Source organism: Oreochromis niloticus, linkage group LG2 (assembly GCF_001858045.2).
Source record: "Oreochromis niloticus isolate F11D_XX linkage group LG2, O_niloticus_UMD_NMBU, whole genome shotgun sequence".
In the NCBI taxonomy this organism is placed as follows: Eukaryota; Metazoa; Chordata; class Actinopteri; order Cichliformes; family Cichlidae; genus Oreochromis; species Oreochromis niloticus.
In genome coordinates this window covers 31,904,599-31,920,616 of record NC_031966.2, presented here as the reverse complement: position 1 = coordinate 31,920,616, position 16,018 = coordinate 31,904,599, and the positions used below count along the sequence as shown (strand labels likewise).

The following is a 16,018-nucleotide window of genomic DNA, read 5'->3' as shown; positions in this document are numbered from 1 at the left end:
AACACAGAAGAGCCCTGAACATCATTCATTTTAAAGGCCAACAGAGGACGACAACCTCAGTGAACGCTGACCTGATGACTTTACAAGCTCAGGCGCTGGTTTCAGGTCATACTGAATCAGGGGCCTAATTTCCAGGGGGGTTAGGGGGGTTATGACCCCACCCAAGAATCAGACCCAACCAATATAACCCCCCCAATAAAATTATGAATTATCTTGCATAAATAGGTTTTTGATTTTCTTTACTCATTTCAGGTATTACCAGCAAAATAGTTGCATGTTTAATCATCTGGGAATTTACCCAGATTTATTTATTTATTTAGACAGAGATCTTGACCCTCCAATGTTCAGCACAAAGTTACGCCGATATACTGAATAGTCTAAGGAGCTTGGAAAGAAAAGCATCTGGACTTCTTTAAGATGCTTGAAGCTTCTTGGATGAGAGGTGAAACATCTTCAAGCAACTTAAGGAAGTCCAGAGTCTTTCCAAACTCTTTCCAGACTCTTTCCATGAGCTTGGACTGGATGACTGAGAACCTTCACAGACATACGTCGTACTGAATAGTTCTGGAAAAATACATAGTTTGCGGAAAAGGCTCCAATCCCTATAAAATAAGTTCTGCTAAACTGCCCCCAAGACTACAATTTAGAAAATACTTCTCTAGCATTCCCTCAAGGGCCTCTGCAATTTCTATACAGAATTAATCTTTAGAAAATTCTCCTAAATGGCCAACAGGGGGCACAAAAATGCAGCCAACACAGAAGTGTCACAAACTGCAGTTCCTCTAATGACCACAGACCCATGTTATAATGCCCAACTGTCTATCCATTAAAAACATGCTTACATGGCCACTCTGATTGTCAGGTCTCTGAGCACAGTCAGTTGTAGCCAGTAGCTGACTGATAGGCCTCATCTCCACTAATCAGAGTTGCTGAAAGCCACACCAGTTTGTGCCGTTAGGCCCTTTTGGACCATTTTTACTGGAATTATCTGACAAATATGTATTTATGTGTGGTGAAAACCACCATTTATCACTAACTAAAAAGTATACATGTCTGTGTGGTACACTGGTGCAGTTTATGGATGCTGCTTGCTAACCAAGCTTGCTAGCATAACATGTGAATTATACATTTGCGTAATCGTAACTTACACCATAACTGGAACTAATTTTAACTAACGTTAACCTTTCTGTAATTTGATGTGTTCCTGTCAGGAATTTAACTACACTTTGGGTCGATGCATAATTTACGACTTGAATGTTGTGGAACTTTGCGGTGTAGGGATAAACAGGTCGTGTCCAAATTCATGGGCTGCATCCTCCTGAGGCCGCATTTGTAGACCGATTACGTCACAGCGACGCGCCGAAGGCTGTCCAAATTCGTAGACTCCTCCGAATGGAGCCGACAAATGCGTCCTCCTTTTCCCCGAATTAGAAGGATGGGTCGGGTGTGTCCTTCGTGGCCCACCATATCCCAGAATTCATAGCGCGGCCCAGCCAAACTCCAGTTTCCGGCAATGGCGGCCGCTACTAAGTTTTAAAATTACTTTTATTAATCTTTTATTAATCTTTCTGGGTCTGAGACGTCTGTTATCCACCAGCTCGATAGCTAACCGAGAGCTCGAGGGTCACTCAAGCCGCCGAGAATGGCACAACTCCCGGCACATCATTTTCAGATCACCGCGGACTTTCGCTACTCAGGTTAAACGTAATATATAAGTCACTTAGACAACCTAAAAAGGATATTGTTTGGCTTTTTTCAGTGTTTTATTTGTTCGTGAGTAAATCGGTTTGGCTGAGATTAAAGTTATTAGATTAGATAAAATAAAACTTTATTAATCCCCCGGGTGGTTTTCACACAGCTGAATAAACGTCAAACAGAAAACTAATTAAACAGAAGTGTGAGATGGTCGAGAATTTACGCCAGTGTCCTGTTATATTTTAGATAGGAAGGAGCAGACGGCCGAGTTTATTAAACTCCACCGAGACAGCGGTGACGCAAATCAGAAGGCTAGACCGTCCAATTTCACAGCCGTTTACTTCCGACCTACCCGACCTTCTGAGGACCCGGCCCACGTAGACCGCGAAGGCCGGGTCCTCAGGAGGATGCAGCCCATGAATTTGGACATGACCACAGAGTTTATGGTTACTACATAAATTAGGACATAGATTTTATGCAAAAGTCTAAATCAAGCTTTTGCATTTCACCTTCTGGCTTCAAAAATACAACATGGCTGCAGCCAGAATGTTAATGTTGAAGCTTCAAAAAACACAGTTCAAAACAAATAGAGGATATCACTGTGTGTCCATCTTTTATGTACAGTTCATGAAGGCTCCCTAAACATCCTCTCAAAGTGTCAAAAACTAATTTTTCTTAACGTTTCTTGAAGCTGACAGTTCTTGTAACCTTTATAGAACTATACAGCAACTTTCTCTGAAAGATATTTAACTTTTAGAGAACCTTTAAGCAACATTTTCAGGAAATGTTCCCTGCAGGAACAAAAAAAAGATTTGGCAAAAATACTCCTTAGAAAATGATCCTGCATTTTTAAAGGAACTTTAAGGGAACATTAACTAAAGGTCAAGAAAATGACATACATTTACCAATTTCAGTTTATTTAAAAGGAAAATGTGCACATTTTTATCGGATTGATCGTTTATGTTGTAAATTGGTCGTCATGAATTCAAGAAAGGATTTACACTCAGCATGTCCAGTTGATCCAGTCAGTTTGCTGGTGTGGACAGACCACGCACTGCTTAAACTGGTTTGAATTTCTCTTGTTAGTCGAGTGTTTTAAGTGATTCTGGTGGATTAGACCAGCTGAAGTATATGTGAAGCTCTGTTGCCACAGACACTTTGGCATGTCAAAACAAGAAAATCAGAGATGAGACTTGAGATGAGACTGCATTCCTCCGATGTGAACCATTTCCAGGGAGCCAGCTGGTACTGTGTGTGAAATCTTTGCACGAGGTTGGAAAAATAAATGACAAAGTATTGCGATAACAAAAAGGGCCAGGGCAGAGAGGAACTGAGGAGAACATGTCTAATCAGGCACAGTTACATCCTGGTGGTTTGATATTTGAAGGTTTATTAGATACCCTAATCATTATGACAGGTTATCATTAGCTCTGATATGCAGGTTTCTTTTTTACCAAGTTTCTTCGTTCTGCATTATGAGGATATTTTTAATACTACACCGAGACAATCGATACTTGATTTGGAAATATCGTGCACTAAACTCTGTCCTCGCTCTCTGTTTAAACACCACTGTCATTTGCTTGACACCAGCCTGAAAGCAAAGCAAAACCTGATGTAATTTGTGCAAAATAAGGATGATAAATGGCCTCACATGTCGATGATTAGCAGACAGGATACAATACTGTGCATTCTGTCTAAGTATTGACTATGCACAGATTGATTATTATAGTTAAAGCTATTATGAGTACAAAGACAGATGGGCCCCACATGATTTGAAATTGGATGCTATATGAGCCTCCACTCCCATTTCACTTTATCAAGTTCTGCAGACATCTTTATAGTTTTGGCAACTCATACCAAAACTCAAGCGAGCATTTCTGTATTTTTATCATCTGCAGCCCAGCGTACACCAGTGAGAAGCAGCGCCCATCAGTTGCCGGGTAATAACCAGAAAAGAAAACAGAATAAAAGCAGTAAACAAATTTCCCACGTGTGGGACTAATAAAGGTTATCTTATCTTAAAACTAACCAGGAGGGATTTGTGACTTAGTGACTCCTGATACATTCATGCATGAGAAATTCTCCCTGAAAACAAAACAAAACTTTATTGTGAAATTAGTATAAAGAAAGTTCATTTCTAATGTCACACTTCGGCAGAGACGAGCCAGCACATATAATTAAAAGAATCCAACAAGTTATGTGTTTTATTATTGATGTGTGTCCAGTAGTTGTAATTGCCAAACACCCAATATGTATTTAATGTTGCGAAATTGCCTAGAAAACCATCCAGCTTTGTGGGAACATTTGTTTGGAAGTCATTTTCACTCGAGGGTCTCAAACATGATACTTGAATAGTGCTGATCATGCTTAAAAGAATCTGCTGCGATTGCCAAATATGCTGCAAGAAACATCTGATGGCTTGAGTCCTTGTATCATAACCCACATTCAACACTTAAAGCATGGACGTTTGTGATGTTTGACATTCTCTGCAGGAGTGTGACCCACTAAAACAACCGTCTATAGTGCACAGTGACCCAGATACAGACAGGAAATCACTTTCAGTAGAGCTCCGAGTGACTTTTCCTTCAGCAGAAGTCTTTGTAGCTCATAAAAACAGCATTATGTCAAATTAAGAACAGGTAATGTCTTCGGGCTCGAGTCCCCAGACTGTTCTTGAAAAGCAATATAAAGAGGCTTTACGCCATTCCATGAAATTCGGCATCTAAACCACTCCGGCCTTCTAAGCAACCTAACCTAACCCGAGTTTCTCCTTTGACTTTACAGTAAGCTACACGATGATGCTGGTTCAGCTCAGTATCTGATCTACAGCAGCAGCATTTTAACACACTGGTTTGCCACACTGAACTTTTCTTTGCTCTTTTTGTTGTTTTCTTATTTGAAATCAAAAATCATGTCTTGTTTTTCATTACTTCAAGTTACCAGAGGCATCCTCCAACCCTGTAACTTTGGCGTTTTCACATAAATGTGTCCTCCTCTCCCAGACATTTATGTTTTAAATCTGGGCATCTCTGTAATTGCAGCCTGGCTTATCAATAATTGTTCACTCTAACATTTCCTGGTCACAGTAGTGTTAACTGGACCGTGTTAACAAGTCCTGCTATCTGCAAGACAAACACCACTCAATCTGTTGACCATATTCACGTTTTTGGAGCTGGGTCACTCAGCCATCAGGGCATCCAATTGGCTTCACACAATTAGCACATGTCAACAATGAAATACAGCGAGCTCGGTGGGTCCTTTCCATCCTTTCCATGGTTACAGTGTAAACGGTATGTGAGGAAAGCTCGTCCATTCCTAAAAGCACCAAAAAACACAGTTTAAAAAAGAAAAAAAAATTGCTTTAACCCTCAGTTTGGTTCATATGAATGTGAAGAGCATGAGCATTAAATGCTGTGTCTCCTGTTAGCGCACTACTAAGGAAAACCTTTGCTTTCCCATCAGCATGCCGGTCAGCTAATCCGCCCCTGCAGCCAAGGCTCGGTGGGCAATCGCCCGTGATATTTGGCTGCTTGGCTGGATGGCCAAACTGAGAGAGAGTTTGTTGTTGTCATGCTGTCGAATCTCTGGTCTGTGGGTTGGAGGTGTTTCTAGGGCCCAGCTGCCACCTTCCCACTGAGGTTTTAAGCTGGTTTGAGCTGGTCTTGGCAGAAAAAATAAAATACAGCCTCCGCTGCAAACTCGACCTTTAGTTGTAATTTGCAGGTTGTGTTTGATGGAAAAATGGGACTTTTTTTTCTTTGTTTTTCCCTCCAGGAGCTGGAGCTCATAAGTGAAGCTCCTGTGGAGATGCCAAGCGTTTCTGGAGGCGTACCATGGCGAGCTGTGTTATTGATTTTGTAGTCATGGGTCATGGCTCAGGGTACATTGAGCAATATCTGTCTTCCATTAGGAGGATTTGCACTACTTCTACACCCTTCATTGACCAATCAGGGCTTTTAGCAGCGCTCCTGTGCGCTGCACTGGGTAAACAGTACTTGCGTTTATCAGAGAAAGTTGCCCAATCATGTTGCCCAGTGGTCAGTAGGCACGTGGTCAGCTGGGAATTTTTAGCCTGAGTCTGTATTAGAAATTACAAAAAAAATAAAAAATCCTTTCCCCATTACTGTAAACCCTCATTTTTTCTGTGTTATCTTGTGCTTATTGTGCAGTTCCTCCACAGAATCTTACTCCCACAAACCAAAAGCATGGACATGTCCCCCCCTCTTCCACCCATTCCCCAACCCCGCTTTAATTCCCTTGGGTCTCCTCCTCCCCTCTTGCGTCCCTCCTCTAGGGACGTCAGTTTAGGGGTAAGGCAGGGGCAAATCCTATGAAGAAACACTGAGCGATTGAGGGGAGGAGTGAAAACTGCTGCTCTGTATAGTTTATGTGACAGCACAGTGAATGAGCGCTCAGCACACTGGACAGATTTGAGGCTCCAGCGCAGATCTGTAGGTGTAGCCTCACTTTTACCTGAGCTTCACTGTGCAGCTGATCTTTCAAGCAGTGCAAGGCAGAAAAAAATAACTGAGACGTCTAGCAGCTTTTTTTGGTTCTGTGTCTCAGCGTGAACCCCTCGTTTTCCTACTCATCTGTTCTAAGGTAGGTCCGCATGTCTAATGAAGTAGAAAAGTGTTCAAACATGTGAAAGTTTTTTGTTTTTGCAAACTAACAGTTTAGCTGTGAGGAGTCTGGTGAGCCTCACTTTAAGATCTGTACCACATGTTGCATGCAGTCATGGCACAATCTGAAACACACACGACGTCTTTCCCAGCAAACTACAACTTCTACTTGCCAAAATCTTATTTTGCTCTCTGCTATCTTCAGTTTCCATCCACTTTATTTATGGGGATTCTGTGATGCTGCCCACATTGTAATATTAATGAGCCATCACACTGAAAACTAATATCTCCTGATATTAAATAGAAATAAATAAAAATCTGCATTGCAAAGACATCAGTGTAGATTTGGACGGTTGTCAGTGCTATTTTATGGTCACGATGATCAAAGTTTAAGTTTAAAGAATGAGTTCTAACGTCAAAGAGAATGAGCAGGAATTCACAATGGAGCGGGAGTATTCATGCCTATTTAACATATTGTATTCATGCAAATATTTTCAGACAGCTTCCCCATCGATCTCATAAATGGAACAAGAGACATTTGAATGAACACAAAGGAGGCTGTGCAGTCTGTCTTTTAATGTCCTTTATATGTAATTAGTACAGAAGGCTGCTGGAATGTCTTTCATGAATGCAGCTCTTTGAGTAGCACGATAATCCTGAACAATGCATTCTGCTAGGAGTCTTTACTGTATGGACCTTTTGCCAGCAACAGCATTTGGCAGAATTCCTAGAACTCATAGTTTGTAGGGTTAACGTTTCTTTCGACCCCCCACTTTTTGGTTAATCTCAGAGGTTGTGCAACCTGTGATTTGTCAGCAGAGAACAAGCTGTAAGTTCAAAATGCAGAGCAGGTGCAGCTAACTCAGACTGCACTTGCACACTGCCCTTTTGGTTGCGCAGTTCTGGAGCCCTGTGAGGAATTTTTAAGATGTGATTTTCTTTCTCTTGGTTGCACTGTGATTTTTACAGGTTGGTCTCAAGTATTAATAGATCCGTCCTATTACATCATCAACTCATGCCCCACAACATGTGAGCAGACTGGTTTATTCAACATTTTTCTTCTCTTCGCTCTCTGATGGCAGGTGTCAAAATGCTGAAGCAGGTTCTGTCATTCAGCCGCTCCTTGGTACGAAGGAAAGTGGTCGACCTAAACAGCCTGGAAGACTCCAAGCTCTGCCGCTGCTTGGGAACCCTTGACCTCATTGCTCTGGGAGTGGGCAGCACTCTGGGGGCTGGTGTGTACGTACTGGCTGGAGAGGTGGCCAAGGGAGACTCCGGTCCCAGTATTGTCATCTCCTTTCTAATCGCCGCCCTGGCCTCCGTCATGGCCGGCCTGTGCTATGCCGAGTTTGGCGCCCGAGTCCCTAAGACCGGCTCCGCTTACCTTTACAGCTATGTCACTGTAGGCGAGATTTGGGCCTTCATCACTGGTTGGAATCTAATCCTTTCTTATGTGATCGGTGAGTTAAGGGCAATGCTCAGATTCCTTTTATGCAAAGAAGACCCCGGCTCGCCAATGGCATCTTTTCTTTGTTTCCTCACAGGCACCTCCTCAGTTGCTAGAGCATGGAGCGGCACATTCGATGAAATGATAGGAGGACACATAGAGATATTCTGTAAAACCCACTTCAGCATGAATTCTCCCGGTTTGGCCCAGTACCCTGACTTCTTTGCGGTCTGCCTGATTCTGCTGCTCTCTGGTAAGGCAGCAAAACAAAAGTTGAAAATCACAAGCTTCAAGTCAAACCGTTGACACACAGGCTGCAGCGAGTAAATGAAATTTAGAATTGACTGCATCTTGAGCAAGCTTATGAGCCACGGCTGACATAATCTAAAACAGGAAAGCAGGGGACTCTCGTGTTAAAGAGGGCGAGGGACCCCAGAGGGTTGTGTGAGTCTGTTAGGTGCACACACGCACCCTGTTTTTGCAGCTCCTACAGATTTTCATCACTTAAGTCAAAGCATAAGCTGTGTCTTGCTCACATACAGTAATTTGGAGAATTTTGCGTAATTGTACTTGTTTTTGTTACGTTCAACCCTTTGACCCTCAAACAATTTAATCATGGGTTTTTGCTCTTAGCCTGCCAATACGATGATTACATTAAGTCAGTAGGACTCAGTAACAGTCCACCAGTGTTTGGTTGTTTTTGTGAGGATGGCAGATATACAAGCTATGCAAATATAAGATAATCCACAACAAAATCTGAGTTGGGAAACAAGGCAAATAATGTTCTGCCTCCATTCTCTGCATTTGTTGCACACACTTCTGTTAGTTTCATTTGAGGATTTGTACAGACATCCATGTGTTTCTCAAGATAAGCTGTGATAACTTTGATAATCCTCCTTCATGACATAGAAACCAGTACAGACATAACCTTTTACCCAGGATGCTAATATAGCATGCTGATACAAAGCAGGTAACTTTTTTTTATAATCAGCCGGCAGTCAGTGACAGCTGGACTTGAATCCTTGCAGGGTTAGATTTTAGGATTAGATCCAAATCAGTAATATATTTATTTAAGTTTACTGGAGTTGTGCAGACATTTTAAATATTCTACAACAAGCATCTGAGCTCTGTTTTCTATCTACACATTCAGGACTTCTGTCCTTTGGAGTGAAGGAGTCAGCCTGGGTCAATAAAGTCTTCACATCGATCAATGTGCTCGTGCTTTTGTTCGTTATCATCTCTGGCTTTGTCAAAGGAGACACATACAACTGGAAGATAACCGAAGACTCCCTTATAAATGTCACCATAGCTACAAGGTAATTTATTTATTTGCAGAGGCAATCCTAGACTCAGAGGGGCCCAGTGCAAAGACGCCTACCCTTTACTACATCAGTTAATACGAAACAACATGCAGAGCATTATAAGCAGTATTGCTTTCAGTCACGAGTGTGCATGTTACAGGAACCTGTCTGTGACAGCCAATGTGAGCAGCGATTATGGCGTTGGAGGATTCATGCCCTATGGTTTCAGTGGGACCTTAGCAGGAGCTGCCACCTGCTTCTATGCTTTTGTTGGCTTCGACTGCATTGCAACAACAGGTGAGTCACGGTCGGGTTGAGTTTTATTGTGAGTTTTACGAAAGCAGAGCTTCATGTTTTCATGCGTCTGTGTCTGATAGGTGAGGAGGTCAAAAACCCTCAGAGGGCCATTCCCACTGGCATCGTGGTGTCACTGACCGTGTGCTTCTTGGCATACTTTGGCGTGTCAGCTGCCCTCACGCTGATGATGCCCTACTACCTACTGGACGAAAAAAGTCCCCTGCCTATGGCATTTGAATATGTGGGTTGGGGCCCTGCGAAGTACGTGGTGGCTGTGGGTTCACTATGCGCCCTATCCACAAGGTAACCGCTGGATTTGTTTTAACAAATCAAGCTGCATGCATTAGAAAATGAACACATGTGTTGCTACAGCAAACCTTTAGATATAATGCTACATTTGTGATCACTGTGGACGCTGTCAGCTGGGGATAAATGGGGCTGAGATTTGGTTGAAAGTTTTGACCACATATCTCCAGGTGTGTCTTGTTAATGGATTGATTCTTCCTTCTTAATCTGTGGTGTGGTGGGTGCAATATGTAATTGTGTCTGTTTTGAGACACCTGCATGACTCTGTGATGTCATTCTTACATTTAAAGTCTCTTCATATAATGAGAAAGTTGGAGAGTGTCTCCAAACTATCTAATGGTGCAGTCTCCATTCTGTCTTTCTTCCCTGAGGGTCCATAAATCGGTTTACTATCAAGAAACCTTGGTAAATCTCATTGAGGTGAAGATGAGCTGATTGGACTCAAAGCAATTACATGTTGTATTTTTGCCAGTGCCTGTAATTCGTGTATGCTTTTATTGTAGTGACTGGCATTAATATCCTTATGCAAGAAAAGTGTAATCCCTTTTAAAACCTGATGGGATCGCACACCGCTGTTAAACTTGAAAAAATGATGATACTACCTTCAGGAAAGAAAGACATCCAGTGTGTGTTTCAGCCCTATGTGTGTGTGATTTACTGTCTGGGTTTGGGGCTTTTGACTAATGTGTTGGTCTTGCATGTCTCTGCTATCTCATGCAGTCTGCTGGGCTCCATTTTCCCTATGCCTCGTGTAATCTATGCTATGGCAGAGGATGGGGTGCTTTTCAAAGCCTTAGCCCGAATCAATCCTAAGACGAAGACCCCACTTATTGCCACTATGAGCTCCGGTGTAGTTGCAGGTGAGAGCCAGGGAGAATCCAAGTGGGATCACTCCAAGCTAATCTTTCTCCTCACCGATCAACTGTGAAAGACACATCGTAGTCAATGTTGGTTCTGAATCAAATTGGGCCATTATGCTTTTTGCTATTAATTATCTAGCGTGTAAGGACCTTTTCGTATGTCTGTATACACCTGTTGTTCTTTCACAGTTGTGCAGGTGTCATGTTTTCTTTCCCAGAAAGCCCTCAACTTAACCATCAACCCTCTTCTCCCTAGCCTATTGGGCTCCATGTTCCCTCTACCACGCATTCTCTTTGCCATGGCACGAGATGGTATTCTATTCAAATTTATGTCCAAAGTGAGTAAGCGCCAGTCGCCTGTGGCTGCCACCATGGCGGCAGGTACCACTGCGGGTAAGCTGCCGGATCATTCATGGGGTTGTGTCGTGGTGTTTTTATTTTTTTATTTTTCTTTTAAAATAATCTCTCTACAGATGATCATTTGGTGACGGTGGCTGCATGATAAACTGGGTGATGGTGTTTCCACAAGCATGCGACAAAACCAACAACCCAGTTCAGACAGTTTCCATCTCCGAGGATATTGTCTGATTTTAGAAATGTTCACCACATGTCCACAAATCCAGCTGGCTACTTTTTGAAAAAGAAGCTAGAAAGTAACTAAATACAAGTGCTGGCCATAATAATAATAATAATAATGGAAGAGTTTTAAACAGGCATGGTTAGAAAGATACACAGAGACACAGATATCTGCTAAGCAAATAACACAAGTACTGGCAGTTGATGGTATTTGTTAAATAATTCAATTAAAATGCTCCAAAAGGGAACAACACCACAACCATGATGGAGAGTTCCAGTTTAGTGCAGAGGGAAGCTAGCGAGAATAAAATAATTTCTTTGTTCCAGGCTGTGGACATGGAAGTAAACTGGAAGCAGCTTCAAGTGGCCATTTGGGCAACTGCAGGTGGCTAATTCAGCTCTGGAGGTGTTGAATTAGCTTCAGCTGTACTTTGTGTTTGGGCACAAACAGCAAAAGACAAGTGTTCAGCGTGCTAAACTAATATGGTGAACATGCTAAACAGAATGGGTCAAGTTGTCATAACGCCAATATTAGCTCAAAGCACAGCAACCAGCTCATGGCATCAGACTTTTAGCAGAGCAGAGAAGAGCTGAGGTGAACTTTTCAACACGGTCACGTAAACCTAGGCATAGGACACACACACACACACACACACACACACACACACACACACACACACACACGCTTACCTACTTTACTGACAGTGGACCATCACTGTGCATTTCTGCTGAAAAAAGTAAAAAAGTATTTATTTTATAATCTAAGTATTTGGGAAAAAAAAGTTTAAATAAAATAGGATGTACTTGATTCAAGTAGTCTGGCCTTTGTGTGTCAGTGTGGTGCACATACCAGTGTTAATTTTGGATTCAGATTTAGTTTAATCATAGTCTCTTAACTAAAACATAATTCAGTTTTAGTCATAAATAAGTCATCCAAATTATTTAAACTTAGTCTTAGTTGGCTAAATGTCTAAACTAAACAGCTGAATGTAAAGTTGATTCAGTTGACTGAAATTAGATTATTTATTGACGAAAGCGTTGATACATTTCATCATAGTTTTTGTCCTCATGCATTCGTTTTTATTTAGCGTCCCGTCGTGGTCAGAAAACAAAGGATCATTGCAAAACCTATGATGAAAATGATTGTTAGACAAAATTAACACTGGCTCTCGCAGGATTAAGATTGTCTATTTTAAAGCTCTCCTTCTGTGGATCGCACTCATCCAGCTTAGACTTGCAGAGTTTTGTGAAGTGGCTGGCAGATGTGAGCCCTGGGAGAGACCCAGCACACCTGCACCACCACCACAGGCTGAGCACCTGATGGTACCAAGCAGGGGAGCTTTCTTTGATATTTTTGCTTTAACATAATGTTGTGAGAAGCAGCGGACATACCACTGCTCTGCGTCTGAACCATGCTGCTGAGAAAACTTCCATACTGAAGTCTGGTGCTGAGATACAAGCCAAGCAACACGGCAGTATATCTCACATCAAATGACACTCAATATGGAGATGAATACAGCTGTTGTATCATACTGTGGAAATATTCAGCTCTGTTGTTCTCTAGTGAAAACACGTCTGCATGAAATTTAATTTGCATCTGGTGACTGTCACGTTTAATTAGAAGGAAATGGCTTTTCCATGTTACTGTGTGTGGGTGTAAAGGATCGTGTGCTGTGACTGTGATCAGTAATGATCCTACCTGCTGAAATTTAGTTTTAAGGGTGAAAGTGTTTGTGTTCATTTCTTTCCTTCTCTTATTGCTTACTTTAGCCATCATGGCTTTCCTGTTTGACCTCAAAGCCCTGGTGGACATGATGTCCATTGGAACTCTGCTGGCCTATTCGCTGGTTGCTGTGTGTGTACTGCTTCTCAGGTTGGTACATTTTTAGATAACTCAAAAGTTTAACTGGAGCACAATCATCTTTGTGTAATATTCTGCAGGAGCGTCTCTAATAGCTTACACAGATGCCCACAGGAATGATTGCCTTGCTTGTTATTGCATCACACCGGTGATGTAAGGGCTGTGAATGGTCTGACTGTACACTGCTCAGTGGCTGCTTGAGTAAATAAAGGTGTTTACTTGCTAAACTGAACTTGCTGCACACCTCTGTAAATATCAGTAAACACGGACACACTTTGCTTGTTCAGTCAAACTGAATCATTTAAATTAAAAAGTCTAGTGCTTTTGTGAAGGATACACAGTAGTTGATAGATGTGCAGAACACTGAGACTACATCAGAACATAACACCGCCTTGCAGCAGAGCAATCTGGAGTTTGAACCTCAGTAAAAACCAACATTTGTCTTTCTTCCAGGTATCAGCCAGATGGAGCTCTGGAGCGGCAGGCGAGTAAAGGTGAGAGGGATTGCCTCGCGTCTGAACAGGGTGAGTCAGACTTGACAGAGTCAGAGTCCCACCTCAACATGCTAAAGGGAGGCAGCTCCACGCTGCAGACTATTCTACACCCTCCTGAGACACCTTCCGAGCGTTCGTCCAGTGTTGTCAACATGTCCGTTGGCGTTCTAGGTAAGTTCACAGTTTACGTTCTCAGTGAGGATTTTTTCTCCTGATTGACTTCAGTCTGTTTTTTAAGGTTTCTGTGTCACAATTAATTGTGTGAATGTCCTCAATCCACAGTGTTGGTGGTGTGTGTGATCAGCTATCTCACCACATACCACATCAACTCCGTTTTGGGTTTGGAAGTGTGGATCCTGGCATCGCTGTCCGTGTGTCTGCTCGTCTTCAGCAGCTGCATCTTTATGGTCATCAGGCAGCCTCAGACTAAGAAGAAGGTCTCCTTCATGGTACGCACCAGCTCTGTAACTCTGGTTTTAATACTAGGTCCTTTGTTATGAGATAACAGCAACTAAAACTGATTATTTTGGTGTGATTTTTTGCCTCTCTAGGTACCTCTTCTGCCTTTTCTGCCAATTTTAAGCATATTTGTCAACATTTACCTGATGGTTCAGCTGAGTGGAGACACCTGGATACGTTTTTCTGTGTGGATGGCTGTTGGTGAGTGCCTTTAGCCATGAGCCAATATAAATTTTTAAGGAAGTATATTTGGGTCATACATATTTAATCTGCTTTGCAAATTTCAGTCATATTATGTTAAAATGGAGGGTTACCTGTTGGCTAATTACTTGTCAATCAAATGTTGTTGGCCAATGAGCAAATGGTTTGGCAGTCATACTCATCCCTCCTTGTCATATCTGTTTATTTGATCAAAGTTTCAACACGAGATTTCAGAAACCAGTGCTAAATAACCTTGATTATTGTCTATGCTAATAATCAATAACCTTTTCTTTGTCTTTTTAAACATCAGCATGTAAAGTTGTTTATTTCTGCTGTGGATTTATATTTTTACCATGAGAGGATATGCGGGGAATAACTCTTGAAAACAGCCTCAAATGGCAATTTGAAAAGTTTATTTTTTGACACTCTTAAGGTTTCCCTTTGGAAATTAATCTGTAAGGGTAAAGTGAGTAAACAATGAAGATATAATAGAGCTTTAGATATGCTGGTAGATTACTTTGGTTACCTTTGAACAGAGTCAAGCTGTTCCCAGTAAGCTGTTCCACATCTCCCCCTGTCCCATCACCACTTTTCTCAGGCTTCCTGATCTACTTTGGGTATGGCATGTGGCACAGTGTGGAGCGTCAGCGCCAGCTCCAGCTTCAAAGAGGCACGGCACAGGAAAACACCAGGAGCAACCAGGAGAAGCATGACAATGTGGATGCAGAAGGAAAGGAACAGGAGTCTTTCATCTGCTCAGAAAAGACCAGCCAGTGTTAAAGGCTGCCGGCTCATTCACAGACTGTGTGAGGGAACAGATGCATAAAAGCACACAGCAGCTATTCCTGGATGTGCCTGTATATACAGCTTCACCGTGTGTGCTTCACTTACAAGCACATTCAGTCTGCAAAGGCAGCATCAGTATTACGTATCAGTGGCACATGATGAGGAATCGCTCTATGACTGGGATGGGACCAGATCCCATGAGTCACATTTGTGGACAAGCATGGAGGGAGAATGGACAGGTAACACACTGGAGAGTGAATTTCATTTATTTTAGCGTTGAAGCAGTCAGTGCAAGGCTGCAGAGGAGCTTTTCCATACACTGACAGGTTTGTACAGGTAAGGTATCAATGTAAAGTTCAATGTAGAGTTTGATACACCAGTAGCTTAGTGCAGAAGGGTGAACGGCCCAGCATTTGGTTGTTAGCCCTTTCTGATGGTCATTACACGTATAATTCTACTAGCTGTGTATAAATCATAATAACTTTTAGAGAAATGTACAATGTGTGAAATAGTTTTGTAGGCACATAACATGTCCTGACGTGACTCACCTGAAAGCAGACCAAGTGTTGGTGGTAGTTTTCAGCCATGTGTAGGTATTATGTAACAACCCATAGAAACCTCTGTTATAGTTAATGAGATCTCTGTAACTGTTGCTGTGGTCTCATTAACACGTTCCCCCTGGAGTTTGTCGACCTTGTTACTATATAAATACGAAGATTGTTGTTTGATGCAGAGCTCTCACTCTATCACATATTTTCCTGTTTGTCTGATATTTTGTGATATTTTGATGTAGACATGCTGTTAATATAACCTTCATGAAAATGTCCTCTCTTGTCATCGCTGCCTAACAAAGTATTCCTGTATATAAAATAAGCTCCTCATTCCTCATGTATATATATATTTTTTAAACGGTTGTAACTGGTTTCAAGAGATTTTGCGTGGTTGTATTCATTCCTCTTGGCTTTTAAGGACTGCTGGTGTTTTCCTTGGAGTGCATTTTTCCATAGATAGAGCATTGAAGCTGTGGTTCATCGATGTGCTCAGTGGTCTGAAAAACTGTGAAACAAATTCAGCAGGTGTTAGTAAGGTGTTCTGCTACAAAGAAGCTCTACA

The 16,018-nt window shown here is 42.0% G+C and overlaps 1 protein-coding gene across 2 annotated transcripts; it reads left to right on the top strand.

Moving 5' to 3' along the window:
* The first annotated feature begins 6,022 nt into the window (after positions 1–6,022).
* slc7a2 (solute carrier family 7 member 2) lies at positions 6,023–15,828 on the top strand. 2 transcript variants are annotated; one of them, XM_003455773.5, is made up of 12 exons: positions 6,023–6,297; positions 7,400–7,777; positions 7,862–8,017; positions 8,915–9,080; positions 9,226–9,362; positions 9,443–9,665; positions 10,785–10,921; positions 12,875–12,977; positions 13,419–13,630; positions 13,742–13,908; positions 14,011–14,119; positions 14,718–15,828. In XM_003455773.5, the coding sequence occupies exons 2-12, from the start codon at positions 7,408–7,410 to the stop codon at positions 14,897–14,899; spliced, it is 1,962 nt and encodes a 653-aa protein (XP_003455821.1). In that variant the 5' UTR covers positions 6,023–6,297; positions 7,400–7,407; the 3' UTR covers positions 14,900–15,828. The 2 variants fall into 2 exon arrangements, with proteins under 2 accessions (XP_003455821.1, XP_005460541.1); XM_005460484.4 differs by lacking the exon at positions 10,785–10,921 and adding an exon at positions 10,389–10,528.
* The last annotated feature ends 190 nt before the right edge of the window (positions 15,829–16,018 follow it).

Bases quoted from the DNA above. Each gene is read 5' to 3' on its own strand.
- slc7a2 (XM_005460484.4), top strand. From the start codon at position 7,408: ATGCTGAAGCAGGTTCTGTCATTCAGCCGCTCCTTGGTACGAAGGAAA. The intron at 10,529-12,874 runs GTGAGAGCCAGG...TGCTTACTTTAG, and splicing joins GAGCTCCGGTGTAGTTGCAG to CCATCATGGCTTTCCTGTTT. The intron at 14,120-14,717 runs GTGAGTGCCTTT...CACTTTTCTCAG, and splicing joins TTCTGTGTGGATGGCTGTTG to GCTTCCTGATCTACTTTGGG.